At 47.1% G+C, this 23,354-nt stretch overlaps 1 protein-coding gene across 2 annotated transcripts in view; it reads left to right on the top strand.

The window, feature by feature from the left end:
• The first annotated feature begins 1,057 nt into the window (after nt 1–1,057).
• The window catches only part of SLC25A30 (solute carrier family 25 member 30), a 69,670-nt gene continuing 47,373 nt past the window's right edge, over nt 1,058–23,354 (top strand). For both annotated transcript variants that reach the window (XM_055426062.2, XM_055426061.2), the window contains exon 1: nt 1,058–1,080. In XM_055426062.2, the coding sequence (XP_055282037.2) occupies nt 1,066–1,080 (15 nt within the window). In that variant the 5' untranslated portion in view covers nt 1,058–1,065. The remainder of the gene's footprint in view (nt 1,081–23,354) is intronic.

Raw genomic sequence — 23,354 nt, 5'->3', positions numbered from 1 at the left:
GCTGACTCAAGCAGTTACTAATTAGAGAAGTGAGGGAATGCAGAAACAAAGGGCAAGTGGTCCGGAAACGACAGTTCAGGGGTAAAACCGAGGTCTAGTTCATCCTCCAGGGACACACAGAACAATCTGATTCAAATCTTTGAGTTGCTTTGTGGGGACTAAGGCCCCACCCGGGTGGAGAATGGTAACTACCTGCTGAGACCCCAGACTTGTTGGAACCAGAAGACTGGTCGGAACTGAGATTCCTGCTCACCTCACGTCCAACCGGAAGGGTCAGGCACCCGCAGCCCTCACCCCACATTTCGCCTTTAACAACTCTTCCCTGGAGCCGTCAAGGAGTTCGGGTCTTCTGACCTCAGGCCACCTGTTGTCCTTGCTTCAGTTCAGTTCAGTCGCTCAGTCGTGTCCGACACTCTGCGACCCGATGGACTGCAGCACGCCAGGCCTCCCTGTCCATCACCAACTCCAAGAGTCCACCCAAACCCATGTCCATCAAGTCAGTGATGCCATCCAACCATCTCACCCTCTGTCGTCCCCTTCTCCTCCTGCCCTCAATCTTTCGCAGCATCAGGGTCCTTTCCAATGAGTCAGTTCTTCCCATCAGGTGGCCAAAATATTGGAGTGTCAGCTTCAACATCAGTCCTTCTAATGAACACCCAGGATTGATCTCCTTTAGGATGGACTGGTTGGATCCCCTTGCAGTCCAAGGGACTCTCGAGAGTCTTCTCCAACACCACGTTTCAAAAGCATCAATTCTTCGGTGCTCAGCTTTCTTTATAGTCCAACTCTCACATCCATACATGACTTGGCCCTGCGATAAACGTTTCTCTGCTCCAAGCTCTGACATTTTGGTTTATGTGGCCTCACTGTGCTTCGGGCACACGGAGGACTTGGATTCAATAATAGGACTGAAGGCTAGTGAGTCCAGAAAGGCGTCCTGAGGAGGTGACATTTGAGCAGAGCCCTGGACAGTGAGAAAGAGCCAGCCTCACTGAGGTCTGGGAGGAGAGCTTTCTGGGCAGTGAACAAGGCAAGTCGTCAGAAGCCCCGGGTTTGGTGTGATCCATGACCTGGAAGGAGGTGGGTGAGTGCAGACAGAAACCGACCACAGCTGGAGGGAGACCCATCTGGAGAACTCAGGGTGGGCCGCTCCACGCTTGTCCAGCCTGCCTGTCCAGAGCCTGTCCCAGGACTTCCCCGAAAGGAGGTGGTTACTTCCCCTCCCTTGGGAAGAATGTCAGGGAGGCAGGGCGGGCTTTGGGGGAGGGGCAAGGGAAAGGCCTTTGGAAAACAGTTGCACGGCTTTAATAAGAGGTGAGTTTTTTTTAATTTATAGTTTTAATATGATTTATAATTTTATGATTTATTTATTTTTGGCCGCACTGGGTCTTCATTGCTTTGCTCAGGCTTTCTCTAGCTGTGGTGGCTTGTGTTGTCATGGAGCACAGGCTCTGGGCACACGGGCTTCGTTGCTCCGAGGCACGTGGAATCTTCCTGGACCAGGGATCAAACCTGTGTCCCTTCCAGTGGCAGGTGGATTCTTACCCACTGTGCCACCAGGGAAGTCCAGAAGTGAGTATTGTTTAAGTCATTTCACACTGAGCCAGTGCACGTTGGATGGTGGCTTCCGTTTCCTTCCGAACCATGCCTCATTTTCCAGTGTCCGTGCCGTTCTGTAAACCAGAGACTGCCCCTCCGCTCAGCCCAGTCCTGCCCCTCCCCTCTGTCACTGGGCCGTCCTCCTCTCTTGTTTCTCGCCTCTCCGAGCTCAGGGCTGAGCTCTCCAGGGGACTCTGGTTGCTGACCTCATTCCGAGGGCTCTGTTTCTATTGGAATTAAAACCTACTTCCTTTCTTGATCTTAGTTGCAGTATTCGGGTCTTCAGTTGCAGCGTTTGGGCTCTTAGTTGCTATATGCAGGATCTAGTTCCCAGGGATCGAACCTGGGCCCCCTGGCTCGGGAGCTCAGAGTCGTAGCCACTGGACCACCAGGGAAGTCATGAAGGCCACTTCCTTTGGTGTACGCATCTACTGCTGGTCTGTGCGGAGTCCCTTTCTCCTCTCTGTGTCCCAAGTGACCCCACCCGGCTTCCCGGTTGTCTGGGCTCACGCCTCCCCTTGCAGGCTTCCCGAGGGGCTTCTGGGGAGGAGAGGAGGAGGACCTCCGGGGCAACGTATCTAATGACGCTTCCAATCAGGACTGTATCTCACTCTGAGTTCTGCAAGGAAATGACGGCGGCTTTGGTCTCTAAAGCAAAGAAAGGCAGACACTTCCCTCTCAGACTTGGTTGAGTGGTCGTGTCCCTCACACAGCAACCTCAGCGGGGGAGAGCACTTCCTCACCGTCATACGTTTACACACGCCCTGCGTGTGCGTGCTTAGTCGCTCCGTCGGGTCTCTTTGTGGCCCCGTGGACGGCAGCCCGCCACAAGCCCTACTGCGTGCCAAGCCCCAGGACTAGAAGTCCGTCTTTGAACTTCCGGGAGTCACAGCCAAATAATAATGTCAGGCACGGTCTAGAGTAACCTGTGTGTTCCTAAGCACTTGATGTTCCTAAGCAACCGTGGAGACAGGCGGGGTGGGTGTGGCTATGGTGGTCTGTGTGTTGTCCAAGGTCATAGCAGGCTCCTGGAAGAAGTGGGCTTAACCCAGGCCCCTCAACTCCATTTCGATTCCTCTGGAATCTTCTTTTGACTTTAGAGTGGGTGGGTTCAGGACATTAGGGGTTAGATTTTTTTTTTTTTTTGGTTGTGCTGGGTCCTCACTGCTGCTCTTGGGCTTTCTCTAGCTGTGGCCAGTGGGGGCTGCTCTTCCTTTTGGTGCTTGAGCTTCTCACTGCACTGACCTCTCATTGCAGAGCTCTCAAGCTCTAGCAGTTGGGTGCTCAGGCTCAGCAGTTGCAGCTTAGTTGCTCAGCAGCGTGCGGAATCTTCCTGGACCAGGGATCGAACCCATGTATCCTGCATTGGTACATGGATTCTTAACCACTAGACCACCAGGGAGGCCCAGGCATTAGGTTTTCACATGAATTTCAGGGGCACAAGCATTCCATCTATACCATCTCCCATCACTCCATTTCCAGCCTCCAGTCCCCTTGCTGTTTTCTCAAACACTCAAGCACACTCACCTTAGGACCTTTGCACTTCCTGTGGCCCGTGTCTCAAATTCTTAGATGTCTTCTTCCCTTTGCTCTTCTCCCAGATGTGTGCGGCTTGTGCTCTCATCTCATCCGGTCTCTGCTCAGACGGGCCGGGCCAGCTCATCTTAACATGGCACCCCACCGTTGTTTTCTGTCCTCACCCTGCTTTCCTTTTCTTTGTGACGTGTCTCTCCTGACATTATTTCCTGGTGTGTTCCTTTATTATCTGTCTCTTCCTAAGCAGAGTGTTAATATCAGGTCTGAGAGGGTAAGGATTTTGATTTGCTCCCTGCTGCGTGCACCGTGCCCAGTAAAGTACCTGGCATGTCAACAAAATTAATGTGTATCAACAGAGGAAAAGCACACACATCGTCCGTCTGGAAGAGTGTTTTAAAAAATATTTCTTTGTTTATTTGGCCATTTTGTGTCTTAGCTGTGGCATGCGGGATCTTTTGTTTTGACACACGAGCTCTCTAACTATGGTGCATGGGCTCAGTAGTTGCAGTGCTTGGGCTTAGTTGCCCCACAGCAAGTGGGATCTATCAAACCCACGTCCCCTGCATTGCAAGGCGGATTCTTAATTGCTGGACCACCAGGTGAGTCCCTGAAAGAATATATTTTTTGAAACTACAACTAAATGGATGTATTAAAATGAGTCTGTCATCGCGAGTATTTTTTTCCTCCCATTCTACATATATTTAAATTGGTCTGAATCAAGAATAAGATTTTATGAGAGCGAAGTATTGAGGAAACAAGAGGTAGACAGTTGCTCACATGCAAACAATTCCTTTCCTCGGCGCCTAATAAATTTCCCATAAGTCATAAAAACAGGTCATAAAGGAGATCAAGTATAATCCTGCTGTGTGCATTAGGCTCCAATTTCTAATTAGTAACCACAGAAAGTGATTGCTTCAGAACCAGGTGGGCCTAGCCAGTACAAAAGGAAGTCGAGTCTGGATAGGATAAACATCCTATCTAGATAAAATCTGGGCATCCGACTCCAGATTGGTCAAATTATTTAGGGAATCGCCAAATGTCTGTTTCATGCTGTGACAAAGACAAACTCTCAAAGACTTCATTTTTTAAAAAAAAGTTATTTTTTTGGCTGAACCGGGTCCTGGGACTTCCCCAGTGGCTCAGTGGTAAAGAATCCATCCGTAGTGCAGGAGACAGGGGTTTGATCCCAGGCGGGAAGATGCCCTGGAGAAGGAAATGGTAACCCACTCCAGGATTCTTGCCTGGGAAATCCCATGATCTGGCAGACCGTGGGGTTGCAAAGAGTTGGACACGACTTATCGACTAAATAACAACAACTGGGTCGTACTTTTGACACCCAGGATCTTTAGTGGCAGCACGTGGGATCTTGTTCCCTGACCCAGGATTGCACCCCAGGCTACCAGGAGGACCCACATTCCTGCTGACCCCTCAGTTTCAGCTGGGTGGAACTGATTGTAGACTTCCGACCTCCAGAAGGGTCAGAGGACACCTTTTTGCTTTTGTCTTTCTTTTATAGAGAGATTTTTTTTTTATATGGGCCATTCAAAAAGTCGTTATTGAATTTGTTACAATATTACTTCTGTTTTATGTTTTGGTTTCCTGGCTGAAAGGCATGCGGAATCTTAGCTCCCTGACCCCTGATGGAACCCACACTCCCTGCACTGGGAGGAGAAGTCTTAACCACTGGATCACCTGGGAAGTCCCTAAATTCATATTGTTTTAGGCCACTAAGTTTGAGACAGCCTGTTACAGCGGCAATAGGAAATGAACATAAGTGGCTTCTGAGGAGTGGGAGCCAGGGCATCTTAATTAGAACTGAGCTTCCTCATATGATGTGTTCACACTGGCCGCTGCATTAGCAAAAAGCAGAACCGGAGGTTATTAGGAGTGGAAGCCTAGGGCAGTGAGGGGGGTGAAGCGAGAAAGAGGCTCAGACTCCTCACTCTGAGACAGACCTGTTACCACCTGGCCTCTGTTCGCCAGTGAGCTGTAAAGAGGCACAGCAGGCTCATCTGCTCAGATGTTGTTCAATCGCTCAGTCATGTCCAACTCTTTGAGACCCCACGAAATGCAGCAGACCAGGCTTCCCTGTCCCTCACCATCTCTCGGAGTTTGCCCAAGTTTATTGTCCACTGAATCAGTAATGCCATCCAACCATCTCATCCTCTGCCCCCTGCTCTTCTCGCCCTCAATCTTTCCCAGCATCAGAGTCTTTTCCAATGAGTCGGCTCTTCACATCACATGGCCAAAGTACTGGGGCTTCATCCTCAACATCAGTCCTTCCAGTGAGTATTCAGGGTTGATTTTCTTTAAGATTGACTAGTCTGAGTTCTTTGAAATCCAAGGGACTCTCAATCTGCTCAGATAGAGGGTTGCCAAGAGCAAGGATGCTTCCTCAGAGTGGCCCACACAGAGAAAGGAAGGAGGGAAAATGAGTCTGGCAGGCTCCCTCCTGTTTCCCATTCCCAACTGGTCAGGGCTCATCCGTGTTGGGGTCGGGGTGAGGTTAGTGCCCTGGAACCCGGAGTTGATTCCATCTGGCCCTCAGAGGCTGCCTAGGACATCCTATCCCCAAGCCTCAGCTTCCGCTGGTTCATTTACGTCCAAGGATGAAATTCAGCTTCACACTGTTGGTTGGGTAAGGATTCAAGAGAGTGAACAAAAGCTGGCGGCTTCTGGAGGTCCGGGCTCGGAACCCCCACAGCACACTTCCAGAACAGTCCATGGGGCAGGCCGGTCCGTAATCAGTGACTGTGGAAATCGACTCCCTCTCTATGGGACAAGCTGCAGAGGGCCTGGCCAGCAAGAAAGGAAGGATTGCGGCAGTTTGGGCAAAACCTTTACCACTGGGGGTTAGCGGAGAAAAGGAGCGCGGCGGGGCGAGCGGAAGGTTCCGCAGCAGGGAGACTGGGAAGGGTGCGGCAGGTTTGACCACAGTGGAGCGGAACCCCGCGGCCGTGATGCGGCGGAAGCGGGCTGAGGCCGGGCGCATCACGGGCCCGGCGCGGAGTCGGGCGCTCGCATTTTGTGCTGAAAGCAGCAGGGAAGCGGGAAGCCTTGGCGGGCCGGCAGGGCGTCTGTGCTGACTGCCCTTCCGATGGGACGCGGAGGGTAGGTCAGGCCATCCCGGCGGGCCTCCAGTGTGGAGCCCGCAGCACAGGAAGGCGATGACGGCGGCCTGGCGGCAGGATGGCGGAGAGGCGCACAGTGGATGTGTGCGGGGATGCGGAGCAGGGAGACACGCTCGGACGTGGTGATGGGAGTGAGGGCGGCGATGGGGGTCTGGTGCCATAAGGCAACGGCCCTGAGGGCAAGATGCTGGGTGAGAAATGGGTACCACGTCAGAAGTTAAGGAAAGGAGGCAGAGAGGAGGATATTCAGACGAAGGAAAGAGCCCCACGCTGGTGTGGATCGACCGAAGGATGCCCTTCCTAGTTCATCTGAACACTAGGCTGATGATCAGAATTTCATTATCCTGTATCATCCAGGAAAGGGAACGGGGGCGATTCCAACCCTCAAGCCCTCAGAAACCCCTCGATGATGTTCCTGATGCTCCTGAGCACAGTCCATTTCATTGTGTATTTGTGTGAGTCTCACCGACTCGATGGACATGAGTTTGAGTGAACTCCGGGAGCTGGTGATGGACAGGGAGGCCTGGCGTGCTGCGATGCATGTGGTCGCAAAGAGTCGGACACGACTGAGCGACTGAACTGAACTGAACAGGCCTTTGAGGAAAAGGTGGGGTGAGGCGTGGAGCAGGGGCCTTTGATGTGGTTCCTGCCCTGTAAGGCTTGAAAACAAACTCACAGGAGCCGCATCTATTAAAAACTCAGAATATCACTTCATATATGTTCAGTGAAAAATACAGAGTAGATAGGAAACTTGTACTCACTGCCCAGAACATTCTCTCCCCCAAAGCAAAGCTATGCAGGAAGTTAAGTGATTGTCTGGGTGCTTGGTAAATCCATCTCCTGAGCCTCAATTTCTCTGTCTAGAAAATGGGGGTAATGATTCCTACCTCCCATGGGTGGTTACAAGGATTAATTGTATAGACATTTTATATACCTCAAGTCCAAGGGTCAATTGTGGAAATAACATTTTAAAACTGACTATATATAATCTTATAATTAATAACAATGTGAACAGATCTTTTAATTTTTAAATTAATTTTTTTTTGGCTTCACTGGGTCTTTGTTGCTGCTCATGGGCTTTCTCTGGTTCTGCACAGCTGGCTTCTCATTGCAGTGACTTCTCGTTGCAGAGCACCGGCTCTAGCGTACACACAGGCTTCCATAGTTGGAGCTGGCCGGCTGTAGAGCACAGGCTGAGTAGTTGCAGTGCGTGGGCTTAGTTGCTTCAAGGTGTGTGGAGTCATCCCCAACCAGGGATCAAACTGGTGTCCCTGCATTGGCAGCTGAATTCTTAACCACTGGACTGCCAGGAAAGTCCTAACTGAATTCTTGATATTTGGATCTGTTTAGTTCAGAAGTTAGGAAAATCCAATCCTTACTGCAAGGCACTACATGTATGTGTCCCCTCCAAATTCATATGTTGAAACCCTAACCTCAATGTGATGGTGTTAAAAATAAAAAATTAAACACACACACACAAAATCAATGTGATGTTGTTAGGATGTGGGAATTGATCAGGTCATGAGGGTGGAGCCCTCCTGAGGATGCGCACCCCTATAAAAGGGACCCTACAGACTGAAGTGACTTAGCAGCAGCAGCAGCAACAGAACTTTCTTACCCTCTTTCTGCCATGTGGGGACACGAGAGAAGCTGGCAGTCTGTAACCCAGAAGATGGCTTCACCACCAGCATGATCTCAGAGCTCCAGCCTCCAGAGCTAAAATAAATAAATATTTATTGCTTATAAGCCGCCCAGTCCATGGTATTCTGTTGTTGATTTGCTGAGTCGTGTCCGACTCTTTTAGAACTCCGTGGACTGTAGCCTGCCAGGCTCCTCTGTCAGGAATTCCCAGGCAAGAGTACAGGAGCGAGTTGCTATTCGTTTTCCAGGGGATTCTCCTGACCCAGGGACCAAACCTGGGTGGTCTTGGTCGCCTGCATTGCAGGCAAATCCTTTGCTGACTGAGCCACCAGGGAAGCCCCTGGTATTCTTCTAGAGCTTCCCAGGTGATAATGCAGGAAATGTAAGAGTCGCAGGTTCCATCCCTGGGTTGGGAAGATCTCCTGGAGAAGGGCATGGCAACCCACTCCAGTATTCTTGCCTGGAGAAACCTACGGACAGAAGAGCCTAGCGGGCTACAGTTCATAGCATCACACAAGAGTCGGACATGACTGAAGTGACTTAACACATACGCACACAAACTAAGACAGTTACCAAGGTGACTTCTAAAGTATCTAAAAAAGGCCACACTTAAGATACAAGGTGGTAAATGCAGTCACTCAAAGCTGTCCTATAAAATTCCCCTTGAGTATTCCATTCACTGTTGCAACGAAAAGAATTAAATACTTAGGAATATATCTACCTAAGGAAACAAAAGACTTGTACGTAGAAAACTATAAAACACTACTGAAAGTAATCAAAGAGGACACTAATAGATGGAGAAATATACCATGTTCATGGATTGGAAGAATAAATATTGTAAAAATGAGTATACTACCCAAAGTAATTTATACATTCAATGCAATCCCTATCAAGCTACCAACGATATTTTTCACAGAACTAGAACAAATAATCTCACAATTTGTATGGAAATACAAAAAACCTCGAATAGCCAAAGCAATCTTGAGGAAGAAAAATGGAACTGGGGGAATTAACCTGCCGGACTTCAGGCTCTACTACAAAGCCACAGTCATCAAGACAGTATGGTACTGGCATAAAGACAGAAATATAGATCAATGGAACAAAATAGAAAGCCCAGAGATAAATCCACACACCTATGGACACCTTATCTTCTACAAAGGAGGCAAGAATATAAAATGGAGAAAAGACAGTCTCTTTAACAAGTGGTGCTGGGTAAACTGGTCAGCCACTTGTAAAAGAATGAAACTAGAACACTTCCTAACACCATACACCAAAATAAACTCAAAATGGATTAAAGAGCTAAATGTAAGACCAGAAACTATAAAACTCCTAGAGGAGAACGTAGGCAAAACACTCTCCGACATAAATCACAGCAGGATCCTCCATGACCCACCTCCCAGAATATTGGAAATAAAAGCAAAAATAAACAAATGGGACCTAATTAAAATCAAAAGCTTCTGCACAGCAAAGGAAACTCTAAGCAAGGTGAGAAGACAGCCTTCAGAATGGGAGAAAATAATAGCACATGAAGCAACTGATAAAGGATTAATCTCCAAAATATACAAGCAGCTCCTGCAGCTCAATTCCAGAAAAATAAATGACCCAATCAAAAAATGGGCCAAAGAACTAAACAGACATTTCTCCAAAGAAGACATAAAGACGGCTAACAAACACATGAAAAAATGCTCAACATCCCTCATAATCAGAGAGATGCAAATCAAAACCACAATGAGATACCATTTCACACCAGTCAGAATGGCTGCTATCCAAAAATCCACATGCAATAAATGCTGGAGAGGATGTGGAGAGAAGGGAACCCTCTTACACTGTTGGTGGGAATGCAAACTAGTACAGCCACTATGGAGAACAGTGTGGAGATTCCTCAAAAAACTGGAAATAGAACTGCCATATGATCCAGCAATCGCACTCCTGGGCATACACACCGAGGAAACCAGAATTGAAAGAGACACATGTACTCCAATGTTCATTGCAGCACTGTTTATAATAGCCAGGACATGGAAGCAACCTAGATGTCCATCTGCAGACGAATGGATAAGAAAGCTTTGGTACATATACACAATGGAGTATTATTCAGCCATTAAAAAGAATATATTTGAATCAGTTCTAATGAGGTAGATGAAATTGGAGCCTATTATACAGAGTGAAGTAAGCCAGAAAGAAAAACACCAATACGGTATACTAACGCATATATATGGAATTTAGAAAGATACAAATGATAACCCTGTATACGAGACAGCAAAAGAGACACAGATGTATAGAACTGTCTTTGGGACTCTGTGGGAGAGGGCGAGGGTGGGATGATTTGGGAGAATGGCATTGAAACACGTATGTTGTCATATGTGAAACGAATCACTAGTTCAGGGTCGATGTATGTTATAGGATGCTGGGGGCTGGCATGTGGGGATGACCCAGAGGGAGGATAAAGGGAGGAGGGAGGTGGGAGGGGGGTTCAGGAGGGGGAACTTATGTAAACCCGGGGCGAATTCATGTCAATGTATGGCAAAACCAACCAATATAATATTGTAAAATAATTTTCCTCCAATAAAAAATAAATTAATTACTTAAAAAAAAATAAAGGGATTTGTTTTCTGAAAAAAAAAAAAAAAATTCCCCTTGAGGCAACATTTTGCTTGGTGCAATGTTTGTATTCCTGGTATCAAGGCCTTTAAAACTGTATTCTCTCACTTTGCTTTCTACTAATTTCCTGGAAATCTTTAAAAGCATAGCCTCGTGAGATGAATTTCCCTGTAGCTTTTGCATTTTACTGCCTTTGTCAGCTCTCTGTCCTTTATCAAGGTCACCTCCCAATGAATAGCGTCTCATGATCCCGTTTACAGTCCAAAGTGATTATTTGGCCTCAGGACTTTTTCAGTTTGGAATAATTACGCTCGGCAGATGTTTTTCAGTCATCCAGAATGTCAGCCCAGGGAACCTTAATTCCAGTCAATTGCCCTCCCTGAATCTTGCTGTTTCTTCTTGAGTGTTCTGAGTTTGTCATGAAATGAGAACGTTTACTAGAGGAACGTGTTTAAAGTCAGAGGAGAAACAGGTGCCGAGTAAGGATGAGTCTGGAGGGAGTTGAGGGGGAGAAAACTCTTTGGTAAAGTTTTAGATTCTCTGTCAAACAGCAAGCATCACGGAGCAGCTATTAGTACAGGACGCGGTGCTCACTGATGGTAAAGTGAAATGTGGAGATGTGACGGCAGGGGCTTCCCTGGTGGCTCAGTGGTTAAGAGTCTGCCTGCCAATGCAGGGGACTTGGGTTCTATCCCTGGCTGGAAAAGATTCCACATGCCTTGGAGCAACTAAGCCCTTGCGCCACAACCACTGAGCCTCTGCTCTGGAGCCCACATGCTGCAACTGCTGGAGCCCGCACACCCTAGAGGCAGTGCTCTGACGCAAGAGGAGCCACCGCAATGAGAAGCCTGCAACTGCAGAGCAGCTCCCGACTCCCTGCACTAGAGAAAAGCCCTTCCAGCAACAAAGACCCAATACAGCCAAAAATCAATAAATTATTTTAAAAAGGTGTGACATCAACTGTAGATTTGACAGATAAGCTTTCAACTTACGAAAAGTTAAATAATACAAGAGAAATACCAAGCCAGACTGAAGGTAGTTGCTATTTGTTAGAGAAGTAATAGTATCCCCAGAGTCATTCTTTTTTTTTTTTTAAATATTTGTTTGGCTGCATTGGGTCTTAGCTGGGCATGTGGGACCTTTGGTTTTCATTACAGCATGCAGGCTATTTAGTCGCTGCATGCAAACACTTTGTTGCGGCCTGTGGAATCTAGCTCCCCAACCAGATATTGAACCCAAACCCCCTTGCATTGAGAGTGTGGAGTCTTAGCCACTGGACCACAGGGAAGTCCCCGACAGAGTCATTCTTTCACAATGTACTTGGTCCCAGCCACTGGTATGTAATGGTGAACAAGCCACTAGGTGAGGCGTCCTGGAGTACCAACCATCCATTCCAACTCAAGGGAGAAGAGAGGGAAATAATGGTATGAACAGAGCCACTGAAATCCAGTGTCGAGTCATAGGACCCTGAGTCCGTCACTTGAGTTATTTCTCCCAAAGCAATCAGCTGGGCCTGGATCCCTTCCATAGCTCACTTGAGCTTATTAGAAGGCTTAATTTTTGATAGAGCAGCTCTGAACTCTCCCCTAGTTAGGTCAGTCACTTTCGCTTTCTGGTCAGATGAGGCCCTGTTGTGATGGAACTTGGCACTGCGTGCAGAATAAAGGTCTAGGGCAAGCCTGGGGCATGGTTCTGAAAAGCTGGAGGAGCATGGGAGCTGATGCACTTGTGTTTAAACCCGGCAGACCTGGGGCCTGTGCCATCACCATGTGACCCAGGCTCACCTCTTTGCTGAAACATGATTAAAGGCACAAGATCACCCAGCTGGTTAGGGACCCAACCGGCCCACAGCTCCACAGTGCTTCCCATCTTTTGTGGAACCATCATGTCTGGGGGCTCAGACGGTAAAGAATCTGCCTGCAATGTGGGAGACCTGGGTTTGATCCCTGGACTGGGAAGATCCCCTGGAGGAAGGCATGGCAACCCCACTCCAGTATTCTTGCCTGGAGAATTCCCATAGACAGAGGAGCCTGGAGGGCTGCAGTCCATGGGGTCACAAAGAGTCCGACACGACTGAGCGACCCAGGAGTCTTCAATTCCTGGGCTGTCCCAGGTGATCTCAACTCCCTTGTGTCTCTGTCACTATTACTTGCCTCTTTCTTCCTCTCTGAGTCATTTTTTTATTCTCCTTTGGTTCTTCACTTCTTTCTCAGAAGATAAGGTAATGGGACTTCCCTGATGTCCCAGTGGGTAACACTCTGAGCTCCCAATGCAGGGGGCCTGGGTTCAAACCTGCATGCTGCAACTAAGACCCATTGCAGCCAAATTTTAAAACTAGGTAGGGCAAAAAAGAAGATAAGGCAGTGTCCTCCACCCCAGAGTTTTTCTCACTTGTCCTTTGGTAGGTGATGTGCTGGCCACTTGCTCCCAGGGCACTGGCCCCTCGCCGGCTCTCCAGCCCGTGTCAGCTGCCCCTGAGGGGGGTCCTTAACCACTGCTCATCTCCATGTCCCTGGGAGCCATCAGTCAGAACTAAGGACGTCCCTGCTGCTCGTGTAACTGCAGTCTACGTTCCTTTCTAGCCCTCACTTATTTCCTGAGTGCTAGCTCCATATGGGCTTCCCAGGTGGCGCTAACGGCAAAGAACCCGCCTGCCAGTTCGGGGGACAGAAGAGATGCAGGTTCGATCCCTGGATGGGGACGATCCCCTGGAAATGACAAACCACTCCAGTATTCTTGCCTGGAGAATCCCATGGACAGAGGATCGTGGTGGTCAGACACAATGGAACTGACTTAGCACCCAGGTGGCATACATGCAGATCCACACAGCAAATTGACTCAAATGCTTCCAGGTGAAGTCTGTCAGGCAGCTCAGCATATCTCAAAGGGAAGCATCTCCTTTGCCTCTATCTAACCTCCCTCTTCTCCAGTCTCTGCTCTGAGTGGCACCACCAGTTGGACACAAGCCAGGAACCCAAGTGTCTGGCTCAACTGCCTCCGCTCCACCTCCATGGTGGGGCAGTCAAGTTCTAGGTTCTCTGCCTCCTTCACCTCCCCCGTTGCCACCACTGCTGTCTTAATTTAGCTTTTCACTGGGAAACCTACATTGACGCTTCAGGACTCGGGCAGTTCAAGTGTCATCTCCCCCAGGAAGCTTTCCAAAAGCTGGTTCAGACTATTATGTAATTGTTAGGTTCTTTTTTTTTTCTTTCATCAGACCGTAAATCTCTAAAGGCAAAGGCATTTTTCCCCCTTGTACCCAGCGTGGCATTTAGTGATGGCTCTGTACGTGAACATGTGAGTATATAAATGACCGAGATGAGGAAATAATACTTATTTTCCATAGCTGCCCACAGGATTCATGGTCAAATAAGGACGTCTCCATTTTTACCTACCACTCTCCACAGGTTTTATAGTTATTTTCTTTTTCCCTAGGCATATTTTCTCTTCTTCTATTTCATTCTCTGCTCTACTAAATACAAAGGGAAATAAGACTCAAGACTCAGGATATAAAGCAACTATATACTCCAATAAAGATTTAATTAAAAAAATACTCAACACACTGGTGACTGGAAATTCAATTCTAGTTTCCTGGACCAGACAATTAAGTGAATATAAATCTTCAATGGAAGTTAAATTTGCAAACCACAATTAGACCAAACTAGCAATCAGAAACCTCATTGTTCTCTACTGAAGAGTCTCTTTACATCCTTTGGGGCTAGCTGTGGAAACACCACCCATAGACAATAAACCTCCCTAATCCCTTCTTGTGGGATAGTTGGCTGTTATGTCTCATTTTAAGGTAAAGTGTTGTTAGTGGGTAAGAGCAGATAATAAAATGTGAGCTTGGAGACATTCATTATAGACAAGCCCTGATGGGATTCTTGTGATATTCTCACAGAAAATGGAGGCCCGAAAACAACTGTCAGCCTAATCTTGTGAATTTCCAGGTTGGCGTCACTAATTATAATTTACCTGTGTGTGTGTGTATTAGTCAGTCATGTCCAACAGTTACTAATTACTCACATCATACCATGTATCACATAGTCACAACTGGGAAAACCACCTAGCCATCACCAACGTGTTTTCAAATGGAAAAAGAACAGTGAACATCACACACACACCCCATCCTTAGTTTTTATTTTTCTATGAATTCTGATTAAAGAAAATATATTTGGGAAAAGGGCTGTCCTGTTTGATTATGTAGGGCTTTTTTTTTTTATTTGGAGAAGAGATGCTGAGTCAAAGAGTGAAGGTCATTCTCTTGGACAGATCAATGTGCTTCAGCCAAGGTCTAGTTATCCTCTTTAGGTAAGTGGGTGAAAGGGTCACAGTGGTAATATGGGTGCTTGTAGCTTGGCTGTAGAATCTTCTCCAGGCTGCTGGAAAATCTAAATTAAGGCCAGGGATTCTTGATTACTTCCCTGGTGGCTCAGACGGTAAAGCGTCTGCCTGCAATGCAGGCAGGTTCAAACCCTGGGTCGGGAAGATATCCTGGAGAAGGAAATGGCAACCCACTCCAGTACTCTTGCCTGGAAAATTCCATGGACGGAGGAGCCTGGTAGGCTACAGTCCATGGGGTTGAAAAGAGCTGGACACGGCTGAGCAACTTCACTTTCACTTTCCTGATCATATATTTAGAGACGGCTGTAAATTTAAAACCCTTCTGTGGTGCTAGTCCACAAGTCTGGCCTTTATCCAATCTGAAAGGAATGCAGGTTCATGTGACTCAAACCATCAAGTAAGAACTGGCCTTGACCTATGGGGAAGGACGGTAATGATGATAGAAACCCGACAGGACTTGTCAGTTTCAACAGAAGCCTAGGTTGGAGGCGTGGCTGCTACTTGTTCTGCCCTCTGCAGAGGAATTTGTTAGTTAACCAGCATTGGCTGAGTGTCTGCTCCATTTAGAGCTCATGCTAAGTGGACTGCCGAAACATGTGCTCTTCAGTTTATAAATATATTGAGTTTAAAAAGGCAATGTGTCTTAAAGCCTTTACAAAGGCTTGTGTCACTCTAGGAACCATCCACTAATTATTTTATGTAGGGTTGCTTTGGTTCTGTGATGGTTCTTTTTCACACTAGCAATGATAAAGTGCGCTTAACTGTGTTGACAGTTCAGTTCTTTGCATTCTGACTGCGTGAAACCACATCCAACAGCTGACACAAGCAGCGTCTGTGTAAGAAGCACAATCAGACATAAATTGTTCCCTTTCAGATGGTTCCGTTGAGCCTGGGCACTGACCTGTGCAGTGGCTGGGTCTCTGTTGTCGTCTTTTTAGCAAAACCCAAAGTGATGTTTAAAAGTGGAGATTATAGAAGTTGTTAGAACAACTGGATGTATCTGTGGAATAAATAATGTGCAATTTTGAAGTCTGCTTAAGGAAAGTATAAATCTATAAGACATATCTTGTTATTCATTCCATATATACACTAGTGTGTACACTAGTGTTACCAGGTAGGAAATCTGCAAGTAACAGTATCTGCTCATAGGGGAGTTTCCTGGTGGTCCAGGGGTTAGGACTTGGGGCTTTCACTTCAGGGGCCCAGGTGTGATCCCTGGTCAGGGAATTAAGATCCCATAAACTGCATGGCTTCTCTGGTGGCTCAGATGGTGAAGAATCTGCCTGTGATGTGGGAGACCCAGGTTCCATCCCTGGGTCGGAAACATTCCCTGGAGAAGGGAATGGCTATCCGCTCCAGTATTCTAGCCTGGAGAATTCCATGGAGAGAGTAGCCTGGCGGGCTACAGCCCATGGGGTCCAAGAAAGAGTTGGACAGGACTGAACGACTAACACTTTCACTTTTTCACTTCAGACTACACGGAGCAGCCATAAATAAATAAATCTTAATTAAAAAAACAAAAACAAACAAACAGCTGTGTGCTTAACAGTGATATTTTTCTCGTAGAACAAGAGGTCTGGAGGTAAGAAGCTCCAGGCATTGGCATAGCTTCCCAACAATGATAATAAGGACCCGAACTCTCTGTCTTCCTGTCCTGCTCCTCTTGGCCACATAGTCTTTTGTTACTGAACTTGTCCTTTTGTGATCGTAAGATGACTGCCATGGCTTCGGGTACCGTGTCTGTCTTACTGGCGGGAGCGTGGAAAAGGGCAGTCCCGTGGCCACGCTTCTTGGGCCTAGTCCTTTTATAAAGAAGTGAAAGCTTCCTCAGACACTCTCCCTTCCCCGCAAGAGTGCCAGCTTTGTCTTGATGGTGGAACTTGTAACTTGGCCATGCTTAGCTGCAGAAGGCCTGGGAGAGGAAGTATTAACGTTTTCCAGCTTCTGTAGTGGAGGGCTGGCAAAGCAGAGGAGGGGTAGGAAGAAGTTATCCTACCAGCAGTATCAGAGCGTTTTTATCAGAGCAGCTACCGGCTTTCCTTAGGGAAGCAGGGAGTGGCCAGGATCCCTTCAGTTGCTTCCTTTTGTGGCACTTAAATCGAATTCTACCCAGTTTGGGGCTTCCCAGGTGGCTCAGTGGAAGGTCTGAATCCCTAGTTCTAGGCTACTCACTAAGCTGTGTCAAACTGGCCTTTTTGTGGGTGCAGGTGGGGACTGGAACTGTTTTACTATTTATAAAGAGTTATCTGCCTTTCTACCTTCATTTGCTCAAAGCTAAAGCCCTACAAGTTTTCTACTTTGACTACCCACGAGTGGCTTTTAGGATCTTAGTTCCCCAACCAGCGATCGAACCTGGGCCCTTGGCAGTGGAAGTGCAGAGTCCTAACCACTGGACTGCCAGGGAATTCCCTTGATTTGACTTTTAGAAGCAGTATGTTTCAAATTTAGAATAAATTAATAAAACAGCAACAAATCCCACCCCCTCGTATATTTTCATTGCTATGATGGTATATATTCTTATTTTTTTTCCATTGAAGAAAGTTTGGGTAAAATTCACATAAGCTAGACCTAAGGTGATGGACAGGGAGGCCTGGCATGCTGCGGTTCATGGGGTCGCAAAGAGTCGGACATGACCGAGCGACTGAACTGAACTGAACCATTTAAAAAGTGTATTTAGTGGCATTTAGAGTATTTACAGTGCTGTGTAACCATCACCTCTATCGAGACCCAGAATATTTTTTTGAACAAGTGATCCCAAATGCTGGGGAAGATGTGGTCCCCTGTGCTGAAAAGACTGTCGATGCTGCCTGCAAGATGCCTGCCGCCCCTCCTATCCCCACCCAGGGGCTCTGGGCTCACAGACTTAAATTCACTATAGGCGTCGCGTGAGAAAAAACAGTTGCTGGACACCTGTCCAAGTTCTCAGAACCATCTTGGCCTTGCCCTTTCAGATGTCAAAGGTTGCAGTGAGAATCTCTGTGTTTGCTGAGGATTTGCTGTTTATGGCGGCCTAGATAGCAGTTCAGTTCACACTAAGACAAACAAATGATGACCAACCCGAGTCAGGTACAAGGCCATGAGTGGACTCAGGAACCTCTCCTTTGACTCACCTGCTGGGAGAGGAATTTTCCAGGTTAAGTCCTTAAGATGAGTTATCAGAGGGCCAGGTCACAATTTATTTGCAGAGCCCCATACCCTTCCTTGGCACCATCACAGAATCAGCTTGTTGGATCCTTGCAGCAGTCTGATGGAGGAGGCTGGGCAGGTGTTCATCTTACAGCATCACCTCTTCTGAGCACTCCCCCCCTCTAACTGTAGAGATAGAAAAGGAGGGCCACAGAGGCCCCTCTAATTACAGAATAACTCGAGAAGAGTAAGATTTGATTTGCATTTTTTTTGGCTACACCATGCACCTTGTGGGATCTTAGTTCCCTGATCAGGGATCAAACCTGTGCCCCCTGCAGTGGAAATGCAGAGTCCTAACCACTGGACCACTGGGAATTCCCTGATTTGACTTTTATAACCAGTGGTTTTCAAACTGTTGAGTTTTCCATGTAGCGGATTATGAACAAAAATGAAAGAAAATAGAATAATAAATGTCAAAGTGCATTGTAGTCATAGTAAGTATTTTTTCCTGAGATGTTTGCCTCGCTGGTGTGTGTGTGTGTGAGTGTGTACTGGGTGATGATGCAAAATGTGTTTCCTGATGTGGTTACAGTTTAACCGATATGAAAGCCCTGGGCAGGAATGGCTGTGGTCCCTTCAGCACTGCTGCTGCTGCTAAATCACTTCAGTCGTGTCCGACTCTGTGTGACCCCATCGACGGAAGCCCACCAGGCTCCCCCATCCCTGGGATTCTCCAGGCAAGAACACTGGAGCGGGTTGCCATTTCCTTCTCCAATGTGTGAAAGTGAAAAGTGAAAGTGAAGTCGCTCAGTCGTGTCCGACCCTTAGCGACCCTACAGACTGCAGCCTACCAGGCTCCTCCATCCATGTGATTTTCTAGGCAAGAGTACTGGAGTGGCTTGCCATTGCCTTCTCTTCAGCACTACTCAGATTTGAACATTGCCAGCCTCAGGCCTTGCCCTCTGCCCTAACCCTCCAGGTCAGGATGGTGATGTCATGTGTGTGTGTTCAGAGTCCTGTGCTCTTTATCAAAAGCAAAAATTGAGTGTCTGCCCCAAAGGCAAGTTTCAAGAACCGAAAACATGACTCTTACTGGTTGTACAACGTTTCGACTTTCCAGTGGTAAAAACAATGTCAGTCCTGGCTTTGCTGTCTCCATTTATTTTTTGATTCTCGAACATTTTAGGGCATTTCTATGGCCACAGACCAGCGCACTGACCTGCCTCCTGGCCCCAAGAAGCACACCGCAGGGAGCTCTGGCTAAAATTACCCCATGGAGGTCACCTGTTAACTTCCTTTATCCTGTGCCTCTCAGCATCAGGCAGCCTGAATCACTTACAATTCCCCAATTTCTTTTTCATGGAAAAAGCCATTTATTCCTTCTGTTGGAGATTGCATTTGGTCCCTTTATCTTGCTTCTGGTACACTTAAGTCTGATAGCTTTCTTAGACAGTGTCTACATGAAGGCACCCAGAAAGTTAGTAAAATATTTAGCCAAATAATTGGCTTAAACAATGCAGATAATTCCAATTAAAGTCCACTGATTTTTTTTTATGTTGCATTAGCTAGTTTTCATAATGTCCCATAGATATAACTTACCATAAAAACAAATAAAAAGCCATTTTAGTTTCTGTTCCCATGTGTTTTTGAAACTGTATCATTCAAAAATTAATTGGAAGTACTGAGTATAAATCTTGGGACAAAATCACTAAGAAATATGAGAAGCTTTAACTTTAGGCTATTAGCTAGTTAGCTATACTGGTTTTACGTTTTTTTTTTTTTTTGTAAATTTTTTGGCCACACTGTGAGGCTTACAGGATCTTAGTTGCCCCACCAGGGATTGAACCTGTGCCCCTTGCAATAGAAGCATGGAGTCTTAACCACTGGACCACCAGGGAAGTCTGGGCCCTTTGTGTATAACCTGAGTCATTTGTAATGATGATCATAACAACAAGGGCAACAGTGATGTTGATTATATGTAGGGCACTGTGCTCATGATTTCACTTATTTCCTGTAATTCTTATAAAAACCCTCTGAAGAGAGTTTGTGATTTTACTTTTAAGAGAACTGAGACTTATAAAAAGAGTAAATAACTTTTCAAGTTCTTCTGAGTTGGATGCCAGATCCCCAAGCTGGATCTTTGTGGAGGGAGAGAAATTAGCCAGGAATGTGAATCCTTTCAGCCATTTTCATAGAGGTGTTCATATGTTTTCCGTTCCCCCTCCTCCCTGTTCTGCCTGTCAACTCACCAGGTGCAGAAACTGAAGGGGAAAAACCTCAACACATTCCTGAGTGTTTATGGGCAGACTGGGAGAATGAAGGTCATTTCCCAAGGAGCAGACCCCAGAGACCCAGGCATGGACCTGCCTGAGATCCAGACCTGTGAGGGAAGAACAGAGGGCTTATTGGGGAGAGAGATGACAGGGCTGGAAGATAGGGTGGTCAGGGGAGTCAATGAGCGTGGATGAGTGTCATACTGCTGCTATGACAAGTTACCACAAGCTTGGCGCTATAAAACAATAAACAGTTATTATCTTTTGTTCTAGAGGTCAGAAGTCTGGAATGGAACTCAGAAGGCAAAAATCAATTGATTGACAGGGCTGTATGCCTTCTGATGACTCCAAGGGAAAAATCTGTTTCCTTGACTTTTCCAGCTTCTAGAGGTTGCCCACATTCCTTGGTTTAGGACTCTTTTTCATCTTCAGAGCCAACAATGGAAGGTTGAGTTCTTCTCATCAGATCACTCCAGCCTACATCCACTGTTGTATTATGTCTCTGACTTTTCTGCCTCCCTCCTTCACTTAGAAGGATTCATGTGATTATGTTGGACCCATTCATTATCTTGGGTAATACAAGATAACCTCCCCACCAAAAAGTCAGCTGATTAGGAACCTTAATTCTATCTGTAATCTTAATGCTCCTTTGCCATGTAACCTAACATAGTCACAGTTTCCAGGGGTTAGGACATGGAGTTCTCTGGGGCTATTATTATGACTATCACAGTAGCCTCTTAGATAAAAGCAACATTTGACCTGAAACTAAAAAAAAAAAAAATGAGTTAATGTCAGGTTGTGAACAGAGGGAGCAGGGCAGGTAGTAGGCCAAGCAGAGGGCACAGTCTGCGCAGATGGAAAAGAGCTTGGCGCTTCGGAAGAACCAGCATCATGCTGGCCTCCAAGGCCAGGGTAAGGACTTGCGGGCTTGTGCTAAGGACAGTGGGGGGTTTTTAAAGGCTCTTGGCAGCAGGAAGGCTTGATCCAGATCACTGTGCTCTGTGGAGCTGGATGAAGGAGGCAAGAGAGGATATGAGAGGCTGCTGCTGCTGCTGCTGCGTCACTTCAGTCGTGTCCGACTCTGTGCGACCCCATAGACGGAAGCCCACCAGGCTCCCCCGTCCCTGGGATTCTCCAGGCAAGAACGCTGGAGTGGACTGCCATTTCCCTCTCCAATGCATGAAAGTGAAAAGTGAAAGTGAAGGCGCTCAGTCATGTCCGACTCTTCGCGACCCCACGGACTGCAGCCCACCAGGCTCCTCCATCCATGGGATTTTCTAGGCAAGAGTACTGGAGTGGGGTGCCATTGCTAGTGATTATCAACTACCTTCCTTCCTGGAAGATCATTCCACCAAACTTGGACAGAGATTCACCAGATAGTCACCAAAATCCATTTCATTTTCTTGTGCTAAGTTGCTTTAGTCATCTCGGACTCTTTGTGACCCCATGAACTGTAGCTCAGCAGGCTCCTCTGTCCGTGGGATTCTCCCAGCAAGAATACTGGAGCGGGTTGCCATTTCCTTCTCCAGTTTGTTTTCCTAGATGCACAGTTAAAGCACAATTCCCAGCATCCTGGTATTATTAGTGAGCCTTTGAGACAAATTCTTGCCTATAGACTGTGACCAGAGACAGTAAGAGCAGGTGGGCCCCCTCTCTCTTCCTTTTCCACAGAGATCTTGGATGCCATCTATGAAGAGGGCTGCTTTGGGAGAAGGGAGAATCCTGGGCTCCTGAATGACACTGTGGAGCACAGCCCCGTTATTATTCTTTCTGTTGTATGTGAGATGAAGCAATACGCTTCACTCTGTCACAGCGCTGAGATACGGAATTATCTTTTGCAGTAGTTAGCTAAGTCCAGCTGACAGACAACCCCTGCGTGCTCGCTCACTCAGTCATGTCCAACTCTCTGGAACCCCATCGACTATCACCCGCCTGCACCTCTGTCCATGGATTTTTTCAGCCAAGAATAATACTGGAGTGGGTTTCCATTTCCTCCTCCAGGGGATCTTCCTCACCCAGGGATCGAACCTGCATCTCCTGACATTGGTAGGTGGAGTCTTTACCACTGAGCCACCTGGAAGCCCAGTAGACAACCAGACAGACAGACCAATAAATTAAGCAAAATAATTTTGAGTTTTAACAAGAGCTCTGAAGGAAATTAACATGTGAAGTGATGGTGAATAATTAGGTGTTGCTCTCTCAGAAAGGAGTCATGAAAAGCATTTCTAACGAAGTGGCATTTGATCAGAGGCTTAAAAGATGAGAAACAGCAGCTCTGAGCAGAGGGAGTGGAGATCTTTGTGGACAAAGAAATTAATAAATGTGACGACCCTGAATGAGGAGACACCAGCTGTGTTGCTAGGAGGAAAAAGGTGGCTACTGTGGCTGGAACTCGAAGCACGGTCAGAAACTCTCACTGGGAAAGGATTCGTGAAAAGGCTCCAGCCTTGGTGCCCCTCCCACAAGGGTCGGAGTTCTAGAAGCATGTCTCTGCTGGACCGTGTACTCACTAAGACAGTTCTCTCTTCCTAGGTATTGCCACTGGCTGGAGTATAAGTAAGTTTGGCCAGAGTGGAAGCAGGGAGACTAGTTAAAGCAAAAGTCTCGATAAGACATTTTGGTAACTGACTAGGTTGCTGGCAGTGCTGATGGGGAGAAGTGACTAGATTTGAGATACGTTTTCTCTCTTTTTTTAAGTTTTTTTTTTTTCTTGTGATGAGAACTTTTAAAAAAGTTAATTTATCTTTGACTGCGCTGGGCCTTCGTTGCTGTGCTTGGGCTTTCTCTAGTTGCGGCGAGCGGGGGCTGCTCTCCAGCTGTAGCGCGCGGGTTTCTCTTCGCAGCGTCTTCTCTTGTTGCAGAGCACGGGCTCTAGGTGCGCAGGCGTCAGCAGTCACGGTTTGCGGGCTCAGTCGTTTCACATCTCGGGTTCTAGAGTGCAGGTTCGGTAGCTGTAGTGCGTGGGCTTAGCTGCCCTGTGGCATGCGGTCTGGAACCCACGTCGCCTGCACTGGCAGGCACAGATTCCTCACCCTGGACCACCAGGAAAGTCCGAGATGCATTTTAAAGACAGAGGTGACAGCAGTTACAAAGTGGATGTCGCAAG

The sequence above is a fragment of the Moschus berezovskii genome, chromosome 13 (assembly GCF_049115385.1).
Source record: "Moschus berezovskii isolate FMDL1 chromosome 13, NW_MosBer_1.0, whole genome shotgun sequence".
NCBI lineage: Eukaryota > Metazoa > Chordata > Mammalia > Artiodactyla > Moschidae > Moschus > Moschus berezovskii.
Note: the sequence above shows the minus strand (reverse complement) of the source record. Positions and strands in the feature narration are given on the sequence as shown.